General features: G+C 42.9%; 5 protein-coding genes across 6 annotated transcripts; 1 reads left to right on the plus strand and 4 right to left on the minus strand.

Annotated features, from left to right (window-relative positions):
* Positions 1-11,117: 11,117 nt before the first annotated feature.
* On the minus strand, positions 11,118-12,215 carry LOC9632123 (pentatricopeptide repeat-containing protein At4g02750). Its single transcript, XM_002967360.2, has one exon. The coding sequence runs from the start codon at positions 12,213-12,215 to the stop codon at positions 11,118-11,120; it is 1,098 nt and encodes a 365-aa protein (XP_002967406.2).
* Positions 12,216-12,628: 413 nt separating this feature from the next.
* LOC9632124 (dirigent protein 11) lies at positions 12,629-13,406 on the minus strand. Its single transcript, XM_002967361.2, has 2 exons — positions 13,297-13,406; positions 12,629-13,225 (listed from the first exon to the last, which is right to left on the minus strand). The coding sequence occupies exon 2, from the start codon at positions 13,189-13,191 to the stop codon at positions 12,697-12,699; it is 495 nt and encodes a 164-aa protein (XP_002967407.1). The 5' UTR covers positions 13,192-13,225; positions 13,297-13,406; the 3' UTR covers positions 12,629-12,696.
* Positions 13,374-16,048, minus strand: LOC112345392. Of its 2 annotated transcripts, XM_024672070.1 has the most exons (13): positions 15,741-16,048; positions 15,632-15,667; positions 15,545-15,568; positions 15,386-15,470; positions 15,251-15,324; positions 15,068-15,198; positions 14,640-15,020; positions 14,105-14,587; positions 13,966-14,052; positions 13,865-13,914; positions 13,780-13,806; positions 13,627-13,720; positions 13,374-13,572 (listed from the first exon to the last, which is right to left on the minus strand). In XM_024672070.1, exons 1-13 carry the CDS (start codon positions 15,763-15,765, stop codon positions 13,522-13,524), a joined length of 1,548 nt encoding a protein of 515 aa, XP_024527838.1. In that variant the 5' UTR covers positions 15,766-16,048; the 3' UTR covers positions 13,374-13,521. The 2 variants fall into 2 exon arrangements, with proteins under 2 accessions (XP_024527838.1, XP_024527837.1); XM_024672069.1 differs by having other exon boundaries at positions 13,865-14,052.
* Positions 16,049-16,157: 109 nt separating this feature from the next.
* LOC112345416 (protein GLE1-like) lies at positions 16,158-19,442 on the plus strand. Its single transcript, XM_024672124.1, has 14 exons — positions 16,158-16,208; positions 16,393-16,446; positions 16,563-17,014; positions 17,076-17,255; positions 17,329-17,437; positions 17,487-17,635; positions 17,692-17,854; positions 17,907-18,173; positions 18,234-18,304; positions 18,367-18,445; positions 18,505-18,591; positions 18,654-18,737; positions 18,791-19,039; positions 19,094-19,442. Exons 1-14 carry the CDS (start codon positions 16,158-16,160, stop codon positions 19,328-19,330), a joined length of 2,232 nt encoding a protein of 743 aa, XP_024527892.1. The 3' UTR covers positions 19,331-19,442.
* Positions 19,291-21,028, minus strand: LOC9632125 (probable 1-acyl-sn-glycerol-3-phosphate acyltransferase 5). The gene is made up of 3 exons (XM_002967362.2): positions 20,099-21,028; positions 19,900-20,030; positions 19,291-19,836 (listed from the first exon to the last, which is right to left on the minus strand). The coding sequence occupies exons 1-3, from the start codon at positions 20,821-20,823 to the stop codon at positions 19,442-19,444; spliced, it is 1,251 nt and encodes a 416-aa protein (XP_002967408.1). The 5' UTR covers positions 20,824-21,028; the 3' UTR covers positions 19,291-19,441.
* Positions 21,029-24,246: the final 3,218 nt, after the last annotated feature.

Below are 24,246 nucleotides of genomic sequence, written 5' to 3' on the forward strand. Positions count from 1 at the left end.
AATTGCCCCATCACAATTTCACAATCTAAAACATTTGGTAGTGCATTTTTTAGGATGAGACATGTGCCATTGCATAGTCCTGCTGATGGAAACATATTCCTTAGGAGGATAAAAACAACACTTTGTTTGAGAAAGAGTTTATGTGGTGAGAGACTAGAAGGTGTGATAAAATTTAGGAATTCTATTGGAAAATTTTCAAGATGTTCAGTGTCAACAAAATCAATGCTTTTGTAGATATATATGTATCACCTTGTAATCTAGAGACAATAGTATTGTTGATTACAAATGTGTCATCGTTAAGTGGGGTAAGTATAACTTGATTGGCTGCAATATAAGAGTTTGAAATATCAAGTACTGAAGGGTAGACAAAATCAATAATAAATGAATAAATTAGTTGTGTATGAGGTAATAAAATGGAGTTAAAAGGTAAAGATGGTAAATTTTGAAAGTTTTCACCATTTCCAACTTTGAGAAGCCATTAAGCCCATGATTTATCACTTTCAGCAAGCTGCATATTTGTTTTCAAAGATAATTTTCTAAATAATCTCCATAATTTATTCATTCTTACAAAACTTGAAATAATTTATGCTCTATGTCCACGTGGAATGACTGGAAGTGTTTGTTTAAAGTCCCCACTAGTGATAACAATTATGCCACTAAAAGGTAATGATGTATTTTTTAGCTTTCGCAACACTCAATTAATAGTAGTGAATGCATGAGTGTGAACCATACTTATTTCATCCCATAACAATACGTTAGTAGTTTTGATTCTTATATCTGTTTCACTATTAGCAGTTATAGCAGAAGTTGATGTTTCATTTATTGGAACAAAAAGTTTAAAAGTTGTGTGTGACATTTGGCCATTATAGAGTAAAGTACTTGCAATTCCTATCCAAACTATGCTAACAACATTTATTTTTTTCAGCTATAAAATATTTATAAGAGTGTTAAGAAGAAATGTTTTACCAGTACCACCAGGGCCATTAATAAAAATGTATCAATTTTGTTTAATTGGGTGATCAATAACATTAAGAATATCATTAAAAATATTTAACTGTTCTTGATTAAATTGAGGAATATTTTTTTCAACATTTTGATATATTTGTGTTGAGTTGACAATAGTTTCATCATCAAAATTTTCAGACGGGAAAGGTAGATGGTAGTTTTGATTAGTTTTGCCATGCATTTTCATTTTTATATTTATATTATGTAAAGTATGTTCATAATGACAAATTGAATTTGTTTGCATGAAATCCTCAGAAAGGAAGTCCTTAAATTTATCTCATAAGAAGTAACGATCTTTTGGAGTGCAAAAGATATAAAGTAATACAAATAATTATCTTAATTGTGATGGTATTCTAAAAAAGCAGGCATCTTCTAAATAGTTTTCCCATTCGATATCATTAGCTATAAGCCCCATTGCATTTGCAACTTGTTGAAATGTGTTATAATATATATTATTAATTGTCTTAAAATCTTTGAAAGACATAACACCTATTTTATGGAGTAAAATAAAATGTAAATAATATAATTCAACATTAAATGGCGACACAGAATACATTTGGGGAATGACATTTCTTGTATGTCAAATTTGCCAATTATGAGTATGAGGGTTAAATGTATAATATAAAGGGATCTCAAGATATGTATATTGTTTAGCATTTGGGTCATTTATATTTAATTCAAACTATTTTGTTAACATTGTACCATTTTGAGTGGCTCTTTGAAATGCTATTTTTTCAGAACCTTCTATAAAATAAATGTTTTGAAAATTTGGAAGATGGATAGGAAGACAGATTATAGGGGTTGAACGACCATGCATTTTAAATTTAAAAAGTCTCCATATTGCCTCTGGAGCAGATACATAATGTGTATATAAAAAAGTTGAGATTTCATCAGGTTATTGGGTTGCTGAATGGATTTTAATTGTTGCACAATCATAACCTTTATAGACATATTGAAATAAATACTTAATACTTTTTATAGTAGAACAAATTTCAATATTAATATGAGCATTATATTTTTTACAAAGGTATTTATTATAAGGCACTACCCAGTGATTATCAATATAGCACCCATTTTTTAGAAATGTGCGGCTATTATCAAGTCTATAATAATCTGGATATCCTAGTTTCATAATTAAATTTTTTTGGATAACCTTTTGAGCAAGTGCCATTTTCCATGCAAGGACTATTAGGGTAAAAAGGTCCACATGAACCATGTATCATATAAGATGTAACTATCTTAGAAATTTCAAATTCATCTTGAGGATCAAGCAATTATGCCATTATGTATTGATCAATAGCATTACAGTGTTTAATCTTGTTTTCATGAGATAAAATCTTTAGAAAGTGACAATGTGGAAGGCCTTTCTTTTAAAATTCAATTACATATATAAAAGCAATACAATTTCCAAAAATATGTTTTTTTAGTAATATCATTCAAAAATTCTTTAAGCTTGATATGAAATACTCTAAAAACCAAGTCTGGACGATCCTCAGGGCCTTTATTTGATGTAAATTTTTAGAAATTTCTGGCCATTTGGGATTGTATGTAAAAGTAATGAAAAGATCTGTCTTTGAAAAATGAGTAACTATCTTGATAATTTTGTTGCATTGCTCTAGGGCCACCCCCAAAACTTAAAGGTAAAATAACAATCTTGCCTGGATTTATATTTTCATTAGTAGCACGGTTTGCAACATAATCCATAAGACTAATATACATTTCAACTCGTAATTGTTTCTGATGAGTGCGATAGTAATTCAAATTATTGCTTTCAACTTTTACATATGCATCAACTATATATTGTTGTGTGAGTTTTCCTGCATGTAAAATTTGATCAAAACCAAAGTGTATTGAGTCTCTTATAGATAAACAGTATGCATAATATTGGAGTAATGTAATTTGACGTCCGGAATTAAAATTATTTTTGTGCCAGCCTTTATCACCAAAAGGAAATATTAATGGGTAAACCATTGGATCACAATTATAATCAAATGTTGAGATACATTTAGAATTGCTTACAGTTGGATATATACAAATTTCACGACAATGTGGCGGTTCTCCATCATCATTAACAAACACAACAACAACATCATTTATCCATGGAACATTATAGTGTTGTGGATTAGTTCCTTCAGTTTTTAATAACATGTAAACACCACGTATAGGATAACCTGAAAGTGTAGTAGAATGAATTTCTTCTTGTTCCATTTCATACATCATTTTGAAAGCTTGAGCATATAGGTTAACATGACAAAGCAAAGCATCAAGATATTTAAGTAAGTTTGTTTCACAGCTTGAATTAAAAGGGTTTTGCTTTCTTATATCTGTAGCTTCTACAGTATCAAGTATATAAAGTTGTCCATAAGTTCGATATTGACCTTCAGAAGGATGTGCTGATACAATATTATGATATATTTGACCATGGATTTTAAAGCAATAAGGACCATGACCTTTTACAATATCAATATTAGAAGACATAGATGCAAAAACAAGAGCACTATTGTAATGTCTAATATTTGTTCTAAAGTTAGAGTTTTTATGTTGCTTGTAAAGTGAAAGTAAACAAAATGGTAAAGGTGAAATTGGAGGTAATACAACTTGGTTATTCTGGCAACACATTGAAGAGTTTTCATCTTTAAAATGCAATGCATTACAAAAAGTACAAACAAATGATAAACTACCAATATTAAAATCTATAATGTTAAAGTCATTATAAATGCTATGGCTTGCTAGTGTGGTATTCATGGGTGGGTGTGGTGGATTTAATATTGCTTGATATATGTGATCATCATAATGACGTGCATATAAGGTTCCAGATGCTTCTGACTATCTAACTGATTGGCATATGTAATCATTATCATGATTAATATTTTGGTGTATAGAATTATTATCATGATTATTTTTAACAGCTATAATATGTGTATCATAATTAATCATAGTTTCAGAGGCATCTAAATCTCCATTAGATTGTTTACTATGTCGCATGGCTCTCAAAAGATGGCGGAGGCAAGGCATTTTCAGTCAATTTGATTGTAGATTTAAAGCTTATCTCTATATATATATATATATATATTAGTTGAGTTTGTATAGAAGTTTATGTAGAATAGGAATGCAGACTACAATTGGATATATATAAATTTCACAACTATGTAATGATCCACAATTGTAGCAAGCTTGGATATTACAAAGTTGAATGTTCATAACTTACTAGCAAAGCAAGCTTTGCAATTTTGAGCTCCAGCCCCAAGTGCTGCTCCTACGCCAGCATCAAGTTACCTGGCACAGCATCCCAGACACCTGAGAAAGCCCATAAGCACACATCATTGAAACCAACCCTCTGAATCTTAGAAACTGGAACTAAATTTTAGATTTGACGGAAGCAGTATCGGACGGAAAAAAAATCTCATCATAGAATACAAAATCTTACCGGTTGCCCATGGCATCAAAGGTCGAACTCAAACGAAAAAGAGAAGCGTAGCCTAGAACAGCTGCTGCCTGTGAGAGAAACCAATCCATCAGTTGCAGAAACGAATAAAAAAGGAAGAACGATCGAAGAACTTGAAAGAAACCTAGAGTGCTGGAGATGGCACTGCTGCTCTAATTACATCGGCCATGGGCCATTGGCAATCAAATTGATGAGTGGCAGACGAATTTTTTGGAGTCAAAGGCTGAAACACAAACAAAAAAGAGAAGCGTAGCCTAGAACAACTGCTGCATGCGAGAGAAACCAATCCATCAGTCGCAGAAATGAATCAAAAAGGAAGAACGATTGAAGAACAATCGAAGAACCTGAAAGGAACCTGGAGTGCTGGAGATGGCGCTGCTGCTCTAATTACATCGGCCATGGGCCATTGGCAATCAAATTGATGAGTGGCAGACGAATTTTTTGGAGCCCTAGGAGTGCATGGTGTAACACCTGTCACTATGCCCTCTTCCCTTCCCGGCCACACGTCTATCCCGCACATTGGCCACCACAACATTGAGCCAATATTCCTACTAACCATGGCTTCTGAGTCTGCCCCCAGCCTGGGATCAGACGGCTGCGGGGGTTTAGGTTCTTCATTCTTATTATTATAGACTAGTATTTGCCCAGCCAATGCTGGGTACTTAGCAAAGCCTCTCAAACTTATTAACATATCTTTGTGAGAGAATTTGCTCATATTTCACAATTTCCTTGTGAGATCATTCCTTCATTTTTAGCACCGGTCCATTGCTATCCATTGGGTCATAGGGAAAGTAAAAAAGTAAACAAAGTTTATTATAGTTTGTTTTTAAGTTTTAAGGTGTAGTAGCATAGGAGTTAGTTAATATAAAGCTTCTTTATATACAGTATTGATGGTGAATGTTGATGAATTGAATGGAATTAAGCGGCCTTGTGTCAACTCGAATTGCAAGTTGTTGTGGTGATGTGCATCTTGAGAGTGCAACATAGAGCTGCGCATGGGTAAAGACTGGCTGGGGTAAGTAGATGCCTACATGATCAAATGTTTGACCTTGGCATTTTGAAATTGTTAAGCAGTATCCAAGACGAAGAGGAAATTGTTTTCGAGACATATGGAATGGAACATCTGAATCAGAGGGTGTTAAGTTAATGCGTGGGATAAAAGTTCTAGTACCTTTAAATTCACTTGTAATTATTTCACAGTCCAAACTTTAGATAAAGTTCTTTTGACCATTAGTCGAGTTCCATTGCATAATCCAATTGTTGGAGACATATTTCTCAAAAGAATAACTATACAACCTTCTTCTAGTATCAATTTGTGTGGTGGTAGTCCAAAGGGAGTGATAGAGTTTAGAAATTCAATTGGGAAATCTTTAGGGTGTTCAACATCAACGGAGTCAATGCTAGTATAAATTTGAGGTGGACCTGGTTATTGAGAGATGATGTTGTTGTTAATTGGGAATGTACCATCATTGAGAAGTGTTAAAATGGCTCTATTTGCTGCAATTTGAACATTTGAAATATCTTCAATACATAGGAATATGAAATTAGTAATAGAGTTCTGAGGGAAGAAGGATAGAATCAAATGGTAAAATAGGGTTTTGTGTGTAATTATTTCTATCACCAACTTTCAATAGCCATTCTGCCCAGTTTGGGAACTTGGGGCCAAGCCGCATATTTGTTTGCAATTGAAACTTTCTAAATAGATTCCATAGACTATTCATTCTTATAGATGTGGAAACAATCTGTGCTTGATGGTTGTGTGGGACAACTGGTAATGTTTGACAGAAGTCACCACTTATAACAATAACAATGCCACTGAATGGAGAATTGTTCTGTTTCAAGTCTCGTAGGCAGTGGTCGACAGCTGAAAAGGCAAGTGTATAAACCATATTAATTCCATCCCAAATAAACACTTGTATTGCTTTCATAAATCTACCGGCACTGTTATTAGGTGTTAAACCAGAAACGGATGTACCATTAATTGGAACTGGTAACTTAAAGGTTGTATGAGATGTTTATTCATTATGTAGTAGTGTGCTTGCAATGCCCGTCCATGCCATACAAACCACTTTTTATTGTAGAACTCAAAACATTTTACCATTGTATTTAATAAATATGTTTTGCCAATACCACCAGAGCCATCAATAAAAATAAAACGGTTGGTATCGGTTGGGCACTCGATAATATTAACAATTTCATTCAATATAGCTAATTGTTCAACATTCAAGTTTCTAATATAATGGTAAATTTCTATATATGAATAGTTGCAATTTGGTATTGGTTGAATAAAGGTATTTAGGATTGGGATAGGTAAATTGTATGATTGGTTTGTTTTACCATGTATTTTCATTCTTGAGTTAATGTCTATTAAAGCAAGTTTATATCCGCATACAATATTTGTTCTACCAAAATCTTCAGAGAGCTGATCCTTAAAACATCCCAAAGATATAGTGGGTTTTGTGGATTGCAAAAAATACATATGAAAGTAAAGAGTTGACACAATTGTGTAGGCATTTAAAAATTGCATGTTTCTTGTAAACAATTATACCACTCGTTATCATTATCAAGAAGACCCATAGCAACAGCAGCTTGTTGAAAACTTTGGTAAGTTACATCATTAATTTTTTTAATATTGTCGAAGGATGTCACTCCTCTTTTATGAAGAAGAATAATACATAAGTGGTACAACTCAGTATTTAGAGGAGATACTAAGTATAGTCGAGGAATAACCTTTTTCTTTTTTCGACATTGCCATACATTAGCAGATTTATTGAAAACATAACGTAAAATTATTTCAATGTAGGTATATTGTTTTGCATTCAGATCATGAATATTAAATTCGAACCATTTTATTAGCATTGTTCCATTACGTGTTGCTCTTTGCAAGGCATTGTGCTCCAAGCCTTCTGTAAAATACACATTTTGGAAGTCAGGAAGATGTATGGGCAGACGTATTATAAAGTGTGAGCATCCATGCATTTTAAATATAAATATCCTCCAAACAGCTTTCGGTGCTGAAATGTATCGGGTATTTATAAAATTCGTGATTTCATCCCAGTTTAATACGTTTTCAGACTGAGTAGCTATTTGGATTTGAATGGTTGCACAATCATATCCTTTATAAACATATTGAAAAAGATATTTAATACTTTTAATTGATGCACATATTTCTATATTTATATGGGCTTTGTATTTTTTACATAAATATTTATTATATGGGACAATCCATCTGTTATCAATTGAAACATCATTTTTAAGGAAGGTGTGACCATTGTTTGGCCTAAAATGTTCTAGGTACCCATCCACACAATATATAGTTCTGTCATTGAAGTTTTTGGGATAGTTTTTGGAACATTTTTTGTTTTCCATACATGGACTTTGAGGATTTAGTAATCCACATGGACCATGTATCATATATGATATGATTATTTCAAATAGTTCGGGCTCTGATAAAGGATTAGGTACATATTGGTCAATAGTGTCACGGTCTTTAATTTTACTTTCATTATCTAATATGCCTAGGAAATGACAATGTGGCAAACCTCTTTTTTGGAACTCAATGACATATATAAATGCAATACATCTTCCAAAGATATTATTTTGTGTAATATCATGGAGAAACTATTTTAGCTTCATGTTAAAAACCTTAGCAACTAAATCAGGTCGGTCTTTAGGTCCTTCATTAGGGTGTAGATTTTGTAATATCTCAGGCCATTTAAGGTTGCAAGTGAAAGTTATGAAAATATCAAGTTTTAAGTGTTTTGTTACAATTGCCATAGCATCTTGGTAATTTTGTTGCATAACTCTTGGGCTTCCTGTAAAAGTAGAAGGTAAAATAACAATTTTTCCTGGTCGAGCATTTGCATCGGCAGCTTTGCCAACAACATAATCCATCAAACCTGTATAAAAATCAACTCTCATATTTTTTTGATTAGATCTATAGTATTGTAAATTGTTGCTTTCAATTTTAAAATAGGCATCTACAATATATTGTTGGATGAGTTTTCCAGCATGTAAAATTTAGTCATATGTAACTGTAGAGGTTGATAATGTTGAATCTCTTTTGGACAAATGATAGGCATAATATTGGAGTGTTACATGCTTGTTAGAAAAAAGCTTGTCATTCCAGGCTCTATCTCCATATGGAAAAAGCAATGGATAAACCATAGGATCACAATTAGCATTTAAAATAGATATATGTTGTGGTTCTAATGATTTTGGATGAATGCATATTTCATGGTCAAAAGGTGGCACACCATCTTCACTTTGGAAAACCATTGCAACATCATTAGTTTATAGAGCATTATATCGACGATGGTCTGTGCCTTCATTTTTAATAAGCATATAAACTCCACGTAAATTGCTATCAGAAATAATAGTTCTTAAAATATTTTCCTGTTCCAATTCATACATCATTCTAAAAGCTTGTGCATATAGATTAATATGTCGAAGTATCGTATCTAGTTGAAACAGTAAATTATAATCACAGTTAATGTTAAAAGGGTTTTGTTTTTTGATATCAGTAGCCTCATTGGAGTCTAGTATGTACAATTGACTGTAGCTTGGATTTTGATGTATTGAAGGATGTTATGGCATAATTTTGTGATAGATTTGTCCATGAATTCTATAGCAGTATGGACCATGACCTGTAAAAGTATCAATGCTAGCTCCCATAGACGCGAAAGCAAGTGCACTATTATATTGTCTTATATTACTCTTGAAATTAGAGTGTTTGTGTGAGTTATATACAGAATACAGAAAAGGTGGTAATGGAAGTATTGGAGGCAGGTAGACCTGTCCACTCTGGCAACAAATAGACTTGTTCTCATCGGCAAAGTGTGAGGCATGACAATACTTACAAATATATGATAAGGGACCTATATTCATTATCAAAACAGATGTATCATTATATAGGTAATTGCTAGCAAGTGTGTTGCGAATCTGAGGTGAAGGGGGCAAATAGGAATTGGAAATTGACTGCTGTTCATTGTGATTATTAAGATTTGTTTGATGTCGATACTCTGTATCCTCTTGAATATTACTGTTGTAAAAGCTATATGTATGCTAGTGCTAGTTAGTGTCTTCAATGTTATCATTGTACGTGGAATGTGTATGTCTATGTCGAATAGCATTCAGTACATGTCGAAGGCGTGACATTATTTTCAACAGTTTCTTTTGGAAATGGATATCAATTATTAGGGCAGATAGAAAGCAAAAGATATTTACTGAGGGGTATGGACAGGCATAAAAACTAACCTTTTCGATGCAATTGGGTGATGCCAAAAAAGAGCAGATTGATGTGTGTTACCTGATACAGTGTTTTCTCACAAGACTTACATTTTTTCTACCTCACTGTGAGCACCATGTTTCGTCCACCAAATTGGGATCTGTGAGGCGCATGTTCCAATTGATCAGCCCGGGAACTCGTGGAGCAGTGCGGCACCTCAGATCTGCGAGCTCGAATGGAGGATCATCCCATCGTGTGGCGGCAATTGCAGATGTAGATGTTGTCAGGCTTCACGTCCAGGTGAGCAAGGCTGTGCCGAGTGAATGTGCTTCAAAGCATTTAAGAGCTTAAATCGCCTCGTCCCATTTCCTGGCAGTGGAGTAAGAATGAAGATCATACAAATTCTACGCACCACAAATACCTTGCTTTGATGGAACTCCTCACAAATAACAACTTGCAATGGGGTTCTCAGCAGCAAAGACACCAGCATTGACACAGTGCCTCCGATTTAGATTGCGAATCGGCAGCAGCAGCAGGGGCTCTCTCGCCATCTCAAAAACCCTAGAAAAACATACAAAACAAAACCAAGCTGGATCACGACACGATCAAGCTCAAATCCCAGCCAGCAGCAACAATTTGGGAGTGGATTTGCTTACCTACCGGAAGAAATTGCGATCCACAGCACACTCCAAGGGCTGCGATGGACTTGATCCTACCCGGAGTGACACTGTGGAACAGCAATCTCCAGTCAACACTTTGCATGTGCCACGTGTTGCTAGGCCTTCTTTTCCCGCCACACACGGCTTGGCCACCTCCCATTGGCCGGGAGCAAACATCAGTGTGATTATTCGCTAACACGTGGTTAAAGAAATAACCCCTACCCCCCATCGGACGGCCCCGATTGGCCAGATCACAAAGTTCGGCATTTGCTCCTTATAGTAGTAGATATTTCTTTTTGCTGACAACTAGGAAATGTTAAATTGTTACTCTTAATTCTTCATGCCTTCATATTTTGATTGTCTCATGGAGTGAATCAGGCTAGGCCACAGCAAAGTCTTCATATTGGGGTTTTGTGGATTTTACCCAGGTATTTGACTTGGTGCCTCGCAATCTCCTCATTGACCTATTGCTCCAGCTCAACTCCGCTTGTTGTGGTGGTAGTGGAACTCTCTTCGTGATCTACATTGGGGGGCTTGAGACAATGATAAGGGCGAGAATCTTTTGATCAAGCACCAGGGAAGGCAAGAAAGCCCAAACCATGATCTTCATGCTGGATTCAATCTCCTGGAAGCCCAGGAATTTGGACTTAGAGGGAACAATCTCCATGAATCTTAACCAAGCTGGTAATTGTTTTATAGTTATAATTTATTTAATTAAAAATCACATCTTAAAAGCATAAAGAAGAGAATATCCATCCTCTTTAGAAACTTTGATTATAGATCAAGGCCATCGATGGCACGCATTTGCTAGGTGGAGGTATGTGATTTCGTTGAGAGGATCCAGAGTGAGAGCGTGTTGGGCTGCTCGAGCCCCGCTGTGGATCTGGTTGATCTGACTCATCGAGCTTCCCAGCAGGCACAGCCAGTCTACAGGCTGTGGCTCCGATGGCATGCCCTTGATCACACTCTCAGCAGCCGCTACATCTCCAGCTCTAGCGATGGCATCCAGGAGGCAAGAGTAGTGCTGTTTACTTGGTTGTAGATGGTGATCCACACCCATGGATCCAAAGCACCAGTAGCTCAGGCTAGCATCTCCCGCGTAGCTAAATCCAATGAGCATGTTGGTGAAGGTGGTCTCGTCAGGGCTTACACCCTCCATGGCCATGTCTTGCAAGAGCTGCCTAGATGCCTCCACCTGGCCTTTACGCGCATGGGCTGCCACCATGGCGTTCCACGACACCGTGTCTCGCTGCCACATCATCGCGAAGAAAGCCCGAGCCCGCTCCAGGTGGCAATGCCCGCAGTGTGCCGACAGCATGGCATTCCAGCACACCACGTCCCTCTCCGCCACGTCATTGAAGAGCTGGCACGCCTGCTGCACATGCCCAGATGCCGCAAGCCCGGTGATGGTGACGAGGCAGGACACCGTGTCCCATTCAGGCAGGCCATCCAGAAACGCTTTAGCGGCACTGGCCTGGCCACATCGGCAGAGCCCAGCCAGCATGGCATTCCACGTCACTTGGCTCCAACAGGGCATGGCATGGTAGAGACTCCATGCATGGTCAAAATGCCCTTCAACGGCATTTGCGGAAACTATGGCCGTCCAGCAGAAAATGTCAAGCTCTGGAGCTCGATCAAATACTTTAATGCTTTCTTCCAGTTTGTGATTTGCTGCCATTGCGAGTAACAGTGTTGTAAAGGAGATGAGATTGTGCTGGGGCATGGATTCGAAGAAACTTTGAGTGTCCCGCAAATGCCCGGCTCTGGCATAGACGTTGAGCATCGCAGTGGCGGAGACGAGGTCGTGTTCTTCCATGTCCTTCTGGTAAATCTCCCGGGCCTCGCTCACCATCCCCTCGCGCGCCAACGCCGCCAGCATCGCGGTGGAGGAGACGCCATTCCACTCGGGGATGGAATGGAAAACGTCCCGTGCGGTGCTGATCTCGCCTTGGCGCTGCGCGTACGCCGTGAGGAGGGCGTTCCATGCGACGAGATCGCGAGCGGGCATGGCTTGGAAGAGGTGCCGCGCGCCCTCCAGATCCCCGGCGCCGGTGTAGGCGGAGATGATCGACGCCCAGGAGAAGGCGTTCTTGGCTTCGTCCGGGATGAGGCGATCAAAGACGAGGCGCGCGCTGGCGATGGCGCCGAATCGCCCATACATCTGGACGAGGAGATTGCAAAGGAAGACGCGATTGCCATGGCGCAAGACGAGGCGGGATTGCGCGTCCTGGAGCTCGCTCACACTCCTACACGATCGAATGGCTAGAGCCTCGTCACTATCACGCATCTAAAGAATTGCACGGCTACGATAAAGCCACCTGTAGAATATGCTAGAATTTAAAACATTTTAACGGTAGCGATCAAACTTGCAGAGTAACATCGAAGCCCACGATTGTGGCTCTGTTGGTGTTCGATGTCGTGTTGAGTACTGCAAACCCTCGAGCCATTCGAAACTTTCCAGTGCCTCCGATCACCGCGATCTCGCGCTCCGCTAGCAGGAACCTGTCCGCGCCATGGAAGCTTATGGTGCTGCCATTCTCACTCCCGCGGCTAAACACCGCCGTGAACGTCAGGAGCAAGCTGGAGCCGTCCAGCGCGCTGATCATGTAAGTCCCCTGCGCTCTTCCAACCGGCTGTGACGCCGGCGAGGGGCCCTGGGTGAGCAGATCGTCGATCACCATCACCGCTCCAAATGCGGCTGTAGAGTTCGCGGAGCCCGCGACCCGGAGCACCGTCCTCGGCGAGAGATTGAAGTTGTCGTGCATATAGAACTGCATTCTGGAAGGCGCGGCATACCCCCACTGAGCTAGCAAGAAGATCAAGAGACCAAGCACTGCCGCTTGGAGCACCTCCATTCTCTCGACGACTTCGATCTGGACTGCCGCTCTCCTGAAAGCATGAAAAAACCAAGGGTGTAGAAACGTCTATAAAAAGCAGAAGAAAATCAAAGGTGGACTCACCAGTCAGAAGCGGGCACCACTGTCGCGCACTAACGAAAGAATGAGTCATAAAGAAGCGACTGGAAAGCGAGAAAGCGGGCGAGAAGTGGGAAATTATTTTACACGAATTTACCGTCAGAGAGCCTCCACCTTCCTCCTCACTGGAAGGTCAAGACCAACAAACCAACAACCTTTTTAGACGTTACCGACAGCCGATAACGCAGCACGCAAAACTCTAGCTCGCTTCTAGCTTAGCCGGATTCGTTGACCGGGATAGATAACATGTTTGTCGCGAATCTGTCACAAACCTGAAGCTCAGTCCGGGACTTCCACGAGTTTTACAAGCCTTACCTGAGGATTCAGACGATAGAAATTGGAGTTGGGGTCCTCCCATTCATCGGGAACGATGCTGCTCAAAGTTTCTCCCTTTTGCACAATGTGATACCTGCGGGGTTTGAGTTAAGAGTTATCGCTGCGTAGAAAGGCCAAACATGTAGAGTATACCTTTCTTTGATTTTGGAGGATCCTCTTCTACACGGGACAAAGCAGGAAAATGTTATACTTTGGATTTATATAAAAATACGACTACCTTGGCCACATAACGATGGCACCAGCTACAACAGCTGCTCCACTCAGGACCTGCGAGGGACCAGCGCATAAGATGGGAAGAAGTGAGAACAATTGATACACCTGCTTCACGAATTTCTTTACACCCCCGGACACCTTCCTATGGTTTGCCGGAGAAGATGAAGGAGAGGAACTGCCCGAGCTCGAACTCTTCAAACAATGCGAAATCACGTCAAGACTCAAAGAGAATTTCTTTTCCAACCTCTTGTTCCAGGCGTTTGGCCGTTGCAGCCATCAGTTCTGGATGTTGAGCCGCCGAACGTTCTCTCTCAATTCTGTGCTTCGTCCCGTGTTTTAGTGACCACCTTGTACCATGCTCTGATCCCGGAGGACTTGCATGCCTGACCTTGGAGGTACGCCTCCAAGGTCCCAGCTCCTTGGCTCGCCAATCCTCAAGCTTCTGTTTGACTGTTTTCTGCGAGTGCTTCACTTGATCGCGGAACTTCCCTTCCTCTTGCGAGTGCGTCTTCGATCTCAAGCCTTCCTGTTTACAGGATCCGGCCTTCTCACTCGATCGGTCTAGATTTTTTATCCACTCGTCTGCTTTAGCTGCTTTGGCAGACGTAGATTTGTCCATCTTAGTCTTCAGCTTCAAGTCCTCCAGCCACTTACTATCTTCTTCAGCTTTCTCCACACCAGACTCTGCCCTGTTCTCGTGTTGTCTTCTAGACAGCCAGTTGAAAATCTGCGATAAAGTTCCGAGTGAGATTCAAAAGAAAGAAACAGAGAAACGATACCTTGCGCCTGCTACTATCAGAATTAGAGTCGGCCTCAGCAACAGCGGGATTTGATGCTGGAGTTGCAGTGTCAGTAGCAGTGGGAGCTGTTACATCGCAATGTTTCGGAGGAAGATCCGGCTTCAAGGTAGTTGCCAGCTCAGGTTTTGGACCAGAACGTTTCCGTGATAATTCCTCAACCTTTTCCGTTCCACGGCCGGAAGCATCTTCGTCATCGGGCAGACCACTGCGAGTATCCGCTTTGGAGATCTCTTGTGGAACAGTATCCAAGTTTTCGGCCTCCTCGGAACTGATTTCAGTGATCTTAACGTTAGAGACAGGTGCTCGGCGAGACTTGAACGACTGACCGAGTCCTTTCCGTTTCTTCGTGGCTGCCAATCTCTGCAGATGAACAAGTTATGGAAGTTACCACAGATCCGTTTGTATACCATTGCTTCGATTTTTCTTCGCTCCTCCTCCGATAGCACGAAGCTGACTTTTACGTGTATGCGACCACCGGCTTTTAAAGCAATGAACGAATCCTGAAAGCCTTTCTGTACAATTCCAGGCGTCTCGAGTTCTAGAAAGAAGCAAGAGTTAGCAAAACTTCGTTCCCACTCCCCAAAGCTTACCAGCTCTAGCAACGACATCTCCTTTGCTATCCAATAAAGAAACCAGAAGGTTGTCCCGGAGATTAAGCACAGGACTAGAAAAAATCACGAAGCATGTTAAAGAGAGAAGTGAGCCACTCGAATGAAAACACGTACAACAGATACTCCAAGTTCCAAGGCTGCGTTCGACCATCTTGTGGCTCTACAGACGATGTTTGAAACTCTCGCCTTCCAACAGAAACTACATAGTGAGGAGTAAACAAACAAACGGTGAGAAGTGAGAACGAAGAAACGATGAAGTGAGGAACATCGGACCTTTCACAGCGACAGACTTCCCATCTGTTTATGAAAATATAGAACACCATAAGAAATCGGTGGAGGAAAGCTGGACGAATCAATTACCTGTGACAGTGGAAGGCAAGTCGATCGCTTCCAAAACTGCAAGCCACGAAAACAATAAATCACTCGAGCTGATTCTTTCAAAGAACAAAGAAGAAGAGCAAATAATCACCAGCAACACGTATGTTTCCTGGCATTTTTTCGCCAGACCCTTGTCAGTCAGCTGCTGGAATCGAAAACTTGTCTAGTGCTAGGCAAGAATGCACTACATCTGCTGCCATAAGCGACACAAATCCCAAGCGCCGGAGGAAAATGGGAGACGTGAATCGCCCACTTCCCCCTCTTTCCGATCATCCGCCGGCGCTCATGAGAAGCAACCTAAAACCTCGAATTCCCTCACGCGCGCGACGGCGCTGCTGGCAGAGATCCCTCGCGCCACCGCATCCACGCGCACCGACTGATCGCTCGATCTGCCCTAGCTCTGAGAAAAAATGGAGGGAGAAACAAAGAAAATGAGACGAATAGCGCCTTGACGGGTGACGGGCCACCGCAGCCGTAGATTCCCCCACCGATGGGAATATTCTCCGCGATGTCGGGCCTCAAATTTCCTGTGGTGGCTGTCAGCCGTGCCAAGCGAATGGTACTATAGATTTTTCTTTTCTCTCCTTTGTAAAGATCAACGTATTAATCAAAGGAGGATGGGGACAAAGGCGATCACCCAGAGGATCTTTTGGAATAATCTCGGAATCGTCTCGCTGCTAGAAGCACGGGGGGTAGCGCGTGGGAATTCTTCACTTTGGGCTGGCATTTGTCTTGACACTCAGAATCCATGTTACTTGTCACCATTATCTCCCACAGGAGGAAACCCTGTTCTTAGGGTTAGGGCTAATGTAACAATATAATTTTAAAAGGTGTAAAGTTCGAAATTAGGGCTATCAGAAGAATGTTTTTAAGGGTTTAAAGTTGGGAGTTTAGGGTTCTTATTTTAGGGCAGGAAGCAATGAGCGGGAGCCCGCTTCTGGAACCGATGAGAAGGCGCAAGTCTGGATCTCCAGCGGCGATGGTGGAATCGCTAATGCGCCCGGAATCGCCATTGCGGCCCAGGGTTTTGGCGCCGCTCTTCACCAATGTGGCCCTGTCCGAGGAGAGAGGTACGCGAGCTGCGACCGCTGGCAGCGACGATTGTTCCCAGAATGTGGATCCCGACGAGTCTCCATCCAAGGGGCTGTCGCCGCATTCTCTAGCAAGGCTTGTGCCGAAGGATGTGGCGAAGCTCGCAGCGTCCGGGAGAGGCCGGGATGCGCTGCTGGGTATGGTTGATCCGCAGCCCGACTGGACGCTGGGCGATCTCAGGGACGAGCTGGAGGAGCTGACGGAGAAGATGAGCGGGTCGCGGCTTCACGAGGAGGGGGACGTGCGAGAAAGTGAAAGCGTTCCTCAGCAACGGTATGGATCATGTCTTTAGTATTCGCGAATGAGCGTTGTGTTGGTGATCATATGTCTGTAGCTGGGGGCTGAGCGAAGAAGTAGCCGACTTTAACAGGATCAGCAAACCTTTCGTCATGCGGCTCGATGATGAAGACTTTGAGAGCTCGGATGACGATGACGATGATGAGGAGGAGGATGTGTTCAGTCAAAATGATCCGGGACGTGATAGACAAGCTCCTGTTGTCCACAACTCTTCAAGGTTGGTTGCGAGATTTACTTTTCTTCTCTTTCGTTTTTTTTGGTTTAAGGCAAAAATTCACAGCGTTCGACAGGGTTCTAACACATAAATCTCCATATGACGAAGACGCCATCTTCTTAACTACAAGCAAAGTAGAAGCAGCTCTTTTTGAAGCTGAGCGATTGAGAATTCTTCGAGTCCAGGTTGGTTTACACTCTTCTCTAATTGGTGTTGGACTAAACGTGATCTTAGGAGGAATTGAGACAAAAGAGGTTTCAATTAGAATCCGCTCTTTTGGAGGAGACACAACGGTCAGCTGAAAAAATTGCCCAAGTTATGAAAGACGAGGAGGCAAAATGCGAGATGACTCGTCGAAGTGACAAGCAGTACCAGCGCTTAATGTGTGTGCCTTCTCTTGTTTATTTTTCTGAACGGATATTGAAATGCGGTTTGGCAGTGCCGAGCAGCGTGATAAGCACCTATCAGCATTGCAGCGTGACCATGAACAACGTTCTCAAGTTGAAGAGCGGAAAATTAAAAAAGACGAGGAGGCACAGAGAAGAGAACACTCCGTTCGAGAAGAAATGGAACGGCAACAGAAAGCGAAGGCTGACGCAGAGGTATTCTTTTCAGGGTTTTAGCTTTAGGCGCACACTGACGAGGGGTTTAAAGATTGCAGCAGCTAAGGCGGCTGAAGCACAGCGAATAAGAAAACTGGAGGAACAAGTGGCAGCCGAAGCTGAAAAGAAACGGCAAGCCGAGGCTGCCCAGAAAGCTGAGGCAGACCGAAAGGAGAACGAAAGCGCGAAACCGTCGCGAGGAGCGCCTCAACTAAGAGTCTCAAAATCTGCAGCGGACAATGAGATGGGAAGAAAGAAGATACTCCAACAACTAAATGAAGCTTCAAAGTCATTGCAGGCGAATCCTGTGTTGAGGAAGGTAGAGTTGCTTTTTCTCTTCTGTTTTTTGGATGATGAGCAAATGGATGTTTTTCCCCAGAACCTCAAGGCTTTGGGATTTCAAATAGGTAAACTGTGGAATCAAGTTGCCGCTACAGAGGAGCAAGTGAGGTACAAAAACAACTGTAGTTTGATCGTCGTAATGCTTCTTTGTTTTGTTTTTGTTCTTGAAGAAAGGTGTCAATGGAGTTTTTGCAGCTGGCGAACAATCCTCAAAGCCAGGCATTTGTCGTTTCAACACTAGCGTCGAAGGTTTTACACATGATATCTCGAGTTTCACAGCCTGACGCTGTCGAATCTTTTGCTGGCAGCTTATGTCTCAGTGTGAGGCGCAGGTCTCAAGGGCCCCGTCATATGCCTATGTGTTCGCTCGAATCGTCGTTAACGTGTCAAGTCAGGTAAGTAATCTATATGGATGTTATCGAAACTGGACGTTTGTTTCTTGATTTCTTCTTGGTAGCTTCCGGTTGTCATGGACGCTGTTCTCGCGCAGCTGAATGTGGTTTGTATTTTGACTGTTCCAAAGTACTTCATGTACAAGAAGGTAACTTTCTCTAGCTTCTTTCTCCCCTGGTACTAACGGATGAGAATTGTCAGGGTGACTACGAGAGTGACAAGAGCTATTACAACATGCTAGGATTTCGCGAGGACGATTCTGGCACTCTGGAGACGGCAGATGATTACGTTGCACGGATGACTGCGTACGTAACTCTATATGCCGCCATCACGCAGACAGGAGGAGCAAACGGGCACGGCATTGCAAATGGATGGAAATGGTGCGCGCAACTCCTCAACCATCTTCCCGCAAATCGCTACAGCGCGTCCGCTTTGTTTGCTTTTCTCGAGGTTGACTGCTTTTTGTGCCATAAGTCTTTACTTTTTTTCTTTCTTTTGGTGTAGACTGCAGGATTCCGGCTCTACCAGTCGTATCCAAAGCCTTTCATGAAGCTGATGAACACCATCGTGACAAGATTCGTTCCACTGCTCCAGAAGCACAACGATCCGGATGCTCGCTCCGTGCTTAACCGGCTCGAGACTTACCTGGGAACGAAACAGTTCACCAAAAGGCCGAAAGACGAGCTCACACAGCAACAAACTGTCTCGGCAATCGCTCTCAAGGAGGCGTCGTGGTATTAAACGAGGTACACATTTACAAAGAGGAGGAGAAAAAGGAGAAACGAGGATACCGAAGTAGGAAAAAAAGGAGAACCGAGGAAACTAAGCGAAGAAGGAAAGAACGACCTCCCCTTAAGCCGATCTCCAGCCAAAGTGGCTCACGATTGCGAAGTAGAGGCAGCTGAGGCCGATGTAGAGCTTCATCCAGAGGCAGGAGGCGACGAGGTATCCCAGGACGAGCGTGAACGCCGCTACTCCGGTGAAGTTTACCAGGGACTTGCTCGTCGGGAGCTTGTCCTCGATGCTTCCTCCGGGAGAGAAGTAACCCTTCTTGATGAAGGAGCTGAGGAGCTCGTCCTTGCGCTCGTACGCCTTGTACAGCCACGACGAGCACCCGTTTGCATCGGAGGGGATTTGCTCCACGGGTATGCGCCGGATGTGAATGTGGACTTCGGATGGATCGATTCCAAACAGGTTGTCGATGAAGAGAGGGCAGCGGTTCTTGTAGCCGATCGTGAGATCGTAGACTGGAAAAAAAGAAGAAAGAAGTTAAACTTTAAAGCCAAAGTTTTTGGATGGATGATGCTTGCCTGCGTCGAGAGAGCTGCCAAGGTTCTTCACGCACGATTGGAATCCTTTGGTCTTTGGCATGAGTACGTGATTGAGCTTGCGCAAGCCTTTCTTCTCGGCGAGTTCCTGGCCAGCCAGCTTCTTCTGCTCCCTGCGCGTGTCGATCGATCAAAACGTTACTCGAAACAAAGAAGGAAAACACAGGAGAGAAGAACTTACGTGTAGTCAGTTCCTTCCGGGAAGAGGATCAACCAGAGAGGATCCCTGGCGTCCTTGAAGCTCGAGAGATAGCGCTCCATGAGGGGCTCGTCCACTTCCCACTTCCTCTCGATGAGGAGAAACTCCATCACGTAGAGCGCCCAGCCAAACACGGGGAGATCGCGGACGCTGTTCTTGACCACGTACTTGACGTGCCCAATCCGGCCCTTGCGCAGCGCCAGGTTCCAGATGTACATCCAATCCACCTCCGTCCTGTGGTTGCAAATCACGATCGCCCTCTCGCCGCCCGGGACGCGATCGCCCGAGAAGACCACCCTCGTCTCGTTGATGTTCTCGAAGAGGAAGGGCCACATTGCGAGCCAGTGGCCGAAGAAGAAGGCGACGAGCTCGCGGCTGTGGTGGCGGCTGAAGATCCGGACGAGGACGCAGCAGAATGGCGCCAGGAAGATGAGCATGAAGAAGGCGGTGGAGAGGAGGACGAGGAGGCACGCCAGGCCGCGGACGATCCGGAGGGGAGTGAGCGGCGCGTGGCGGGGGCCCTGGCGGAGGAGGAGCTCGTTTGGATCCGAGGGAGAGAAGGACGAGTAGCCGCTGCCATCGCCGCCATTGACAGACGCCTCGCCGTCGCGGATCTCGTCCGAAATATTGCCGCTCGTCACCGCCGCGGGCGTTCTTGCGCGATCCTGCTCGCCATTGGCGCTCGAAAGCGGCGGATTGCGATTCATTCCCCGGCTGCGGTGATGCGCGGGAAAATTCTATGCCAATTCTAGCGCCGGACTCACCGATCGGGGGAGTGGACGATTCCCGCGCCTTGCGCTGCCGCCGCCACTGCCCGGACCTCCGTCCTTCATTCCCAAAGAACGAGGGTAAAAAGCTTCGGGGGTCCACATTTCTTACGACCTCAAGAACCCTAAGGACAAACGAACACGTTAAAGCATATTCCCACATCCAGTCAAAGGCCAGTCAAACTTGGAAAGGTTATATGTGTGAGGTGGCATGCCATGTGCTAATGTGCCAATGTTTCAAATGTTAGGTTGCAAATTTGGACCATCCAAGGGTTATCTACCACGTCACTGACGAATGTTCTACAGGAAGTGATTTATAAACGGGCACAAACATTATAAAGTGGCACCAGTTCCAGCAGTCAAGAACATCTCACATGCACACTTTAAACACAATTATTATAAGAAATCTCCTCATTTAAAACCAAATCTCGTCTCTTATTAGAAAAGATCCACAGGAATATCCCGGTCAATCTAGTGAATTTGGATTTGGGCTTGGTCATTGCGAAGCTATTTCCATGGCATCTTGCCTCGGGCTTGCTTGCATTACTTACGTAGCTGGGTCTTGATTCCGTTTTCCCTGTGATCGCGGTGTCCAGGATATCATTTTCAATGAGTTTTTCGTGGCAAGCGTGCCAACTCAGCGAAGTGCACGATCAGTTCTTGGACGGCCTTGTTGGTAAGGATCTAGGGTTATGGGATCTGTGGATGATCCGGTAAGCAAATCGAAGGGAGGAGAGGAAGTATCTGTGGAAAGAAAGCAAGAAGCTGCGGCAGAAGAGGAGCAGCTTGCCTCGTTGAACAGAGTAAGCACTCGGCTGTGCGTGACTTGCCCTGACCTTCGCTAGAGAGTCTGCCTGTTTTGTGCCAATAATGGGGGCCTGGCTGTTTATTGTTGTGATATGTCGATAGGCGTTTCAAGTTTTCCTGAGAGTTTGCTCAGCTCTGCTCCCTTGAAATGCCGTTTCAAGTTCTCCTGAGAGTTTGCTCAGCTCTACTCCCTTGAAATGCCGCTCTGTGTTTTGTAGAGAGCGGCTTGTACCAGTTATTGTCTGATCTGTGCATTCGTATATTGTACCATCCGGTGTGGCGGCCCTTGCAAGGCTACTGATACTCCAGATTCTAAATTCTGGATTGGAGGCGATGCACTGTGAGAGATTATAACTGATCTTTTCTGCTTGAAAGGAGTATGCGGTCTAGAATTCAATCACTAAATTATTTGGCTGGGCCAATAGGGCATGAAAAGGTGCTATACAAGGTTGGGGAGCTTGTTTACATCTTGAATTTTCAAAGGCAATGTGATGAAGGTGGTAATCACAATATTATAGAGAAAATGCTGGATGAGCCGTGAATGTGGCTAGTGATAGACAGGAAGCAGAAGACACCTTTAATTTGTAGCTGTCAAGTTCTTTTGGTTTCCTCAACTATTGATGGAATGTTCCAGCTTCCCTCCAGATCGTGACTTTTGGTTAGTTTTACTTTGTCTCTTCTACTTTTTTATGTGTGAATAAGAGAGCAATGCCCATATATATATATGTGAGTGCATGGAATATAGAAAAGGAATACAGAAATGTGCATATCAATTAGCCCAAAAACTATAGCTTATATATAGGAGCGAGTGGTCCGGATTGAAACCAATCCGACGGCTACTAAAATCCCACTACGCTAATATTAGTATATGGCATCGTAGCCATACACTTGGCCCTCACATCATCCCTTCCTCTCGGAATAATGGAAGGCCGTCAGGATTCTCTTGTAGATGGGCCGGGATTTGGAAGAACATCAGGAGGAAGCATCGGTGAATTTGTAGACGGTATTAACTGCTCCTGATCCCTTTGTATGAAGTGTTTTAACCGCTGCACATGCACAATCTCCAGAGGATCGATCTGCTGAACGTCATGCCGAACCTCATAAACTTGTGGTCCAACTTGCCGCAACACCCGATACGGTCCTTTCCACTGCCCAAGGAGCCCCTTAGATAAACCACGGACCGTAAGATGGGGAAAACGGACTAACACCAAATCATCCACTTTGTACTTCGCAGGTGGACGATGATAGGAATTGTAGCGTCATTGTTGTCCCACTTGTATGCGGCCTAAGTGTTCAGCAAACTCTGCTCGGACAAGTGGAAGAATGCTTGTCAAATATTGATCCCATGACCTAGCATCAGGAGCTCGTGGCAATCGCGAAGGTAAACCCAGCTCTGTTGGTAATATTGGATCATGACCATATAGAAGTTTATATGGTGAAGCACCAACAGAACTCTGCACCCCTGTGATATAAGCATAGCGAAGAGACGGCAAATAACCATCCCAATCCGAATGCTGAAAGTTCACATATTTCGCAATCATCCCTTTGAATGTTTAAACGAGCCGTTCCACCAGACCATCTGATTGTGGATGATAAGCACTCTTAAAAGTGTGGCGTATCCCCAACCGAGATGTCAAAACATGAAATACCTCAGCCATAAATGCAGGACCATTATCCGAAAGAATCCGCTCTGGACAAGAATGCTGGAACACCACTCGATTGAGGAGGAAGTATCCAACAGCAGTTGCAAAGGCACTAGCAAGAGCACCAACTTCCACCCAACGAGTCAAGTAGTCAAAAGCAATAATAACATACTCATTGCCAGTAGTCGATCGTGGAAAAGGTCCCATAAGATCAAATGCCACCAACTCAAATGGACGAGAAACTGCAATTGACTCCAACCGTCCTTCCGCAACACAAAAAGGAGTATTACGAGCTTGGCACCAAATGCAGCTACGCACATATAATATCACGTCACATCTCTGGCCAATAGAAAGATCTACGCAGCTTTTCGGTGACACGACGGTGTCCCATATGCCCACCTAGAACAGGAGAATCATGGTAGGCATGGAGAAACCGTGGAATAAACACCGAAGGCACCACTAGCCGTAAATGATCATTAGGATCTATCCCCACAAAATAAAGAAGGCCATCTTCAAGGCGATATTGAGAATGTAAATGCCGGAAAGGCAAGTCATCAGCAAGTGATGCAGGATTCTCAAACCCATCTCGAAACCTTCAAATCCACAGCTCAATCTTTTGAGCCTCGCGAACCTCATCAAGAGAAGGTAGATCTTGCTCTGCGCCCTGTGGACACTGAACGTCAAGGACAGCAACCGCCGACGGCACAGAATCCTCATCTAGAAAATCCACAGATGCTGGAACAACAGGTTCGTCAGAAACATGAGAAATGAGTGGAGAAGGAAGAGGAGCTCGAGAAAGGGCATCAGCATCAGCCATAGAACTCTCTGGGCGATGAACAACATCGAAATCATATATCTAAAGCTTCAAAGCCCATCGAGCCGTATGACCAACCAGGTTCTTCCGCTTCAATAA

This window comes from Selaginella moellendorffii, unplaced genomic scaffold, assembly GCF_000143415.4.
Source record: "Selaginella moellendorffii unplaced genomic scaffold, v1.0 SELMOscaffold_8, whole genome shotgun sequence".
In the NCBI taxonomy this organism is placed as follows: domain Eukaryota; kingdom Viridiplantae; phylum Streptophyta; class Lycopodiopsida; order Selaginellales; family Selaginellaceae; genus Selaginella; species Selaginella moellendorffii.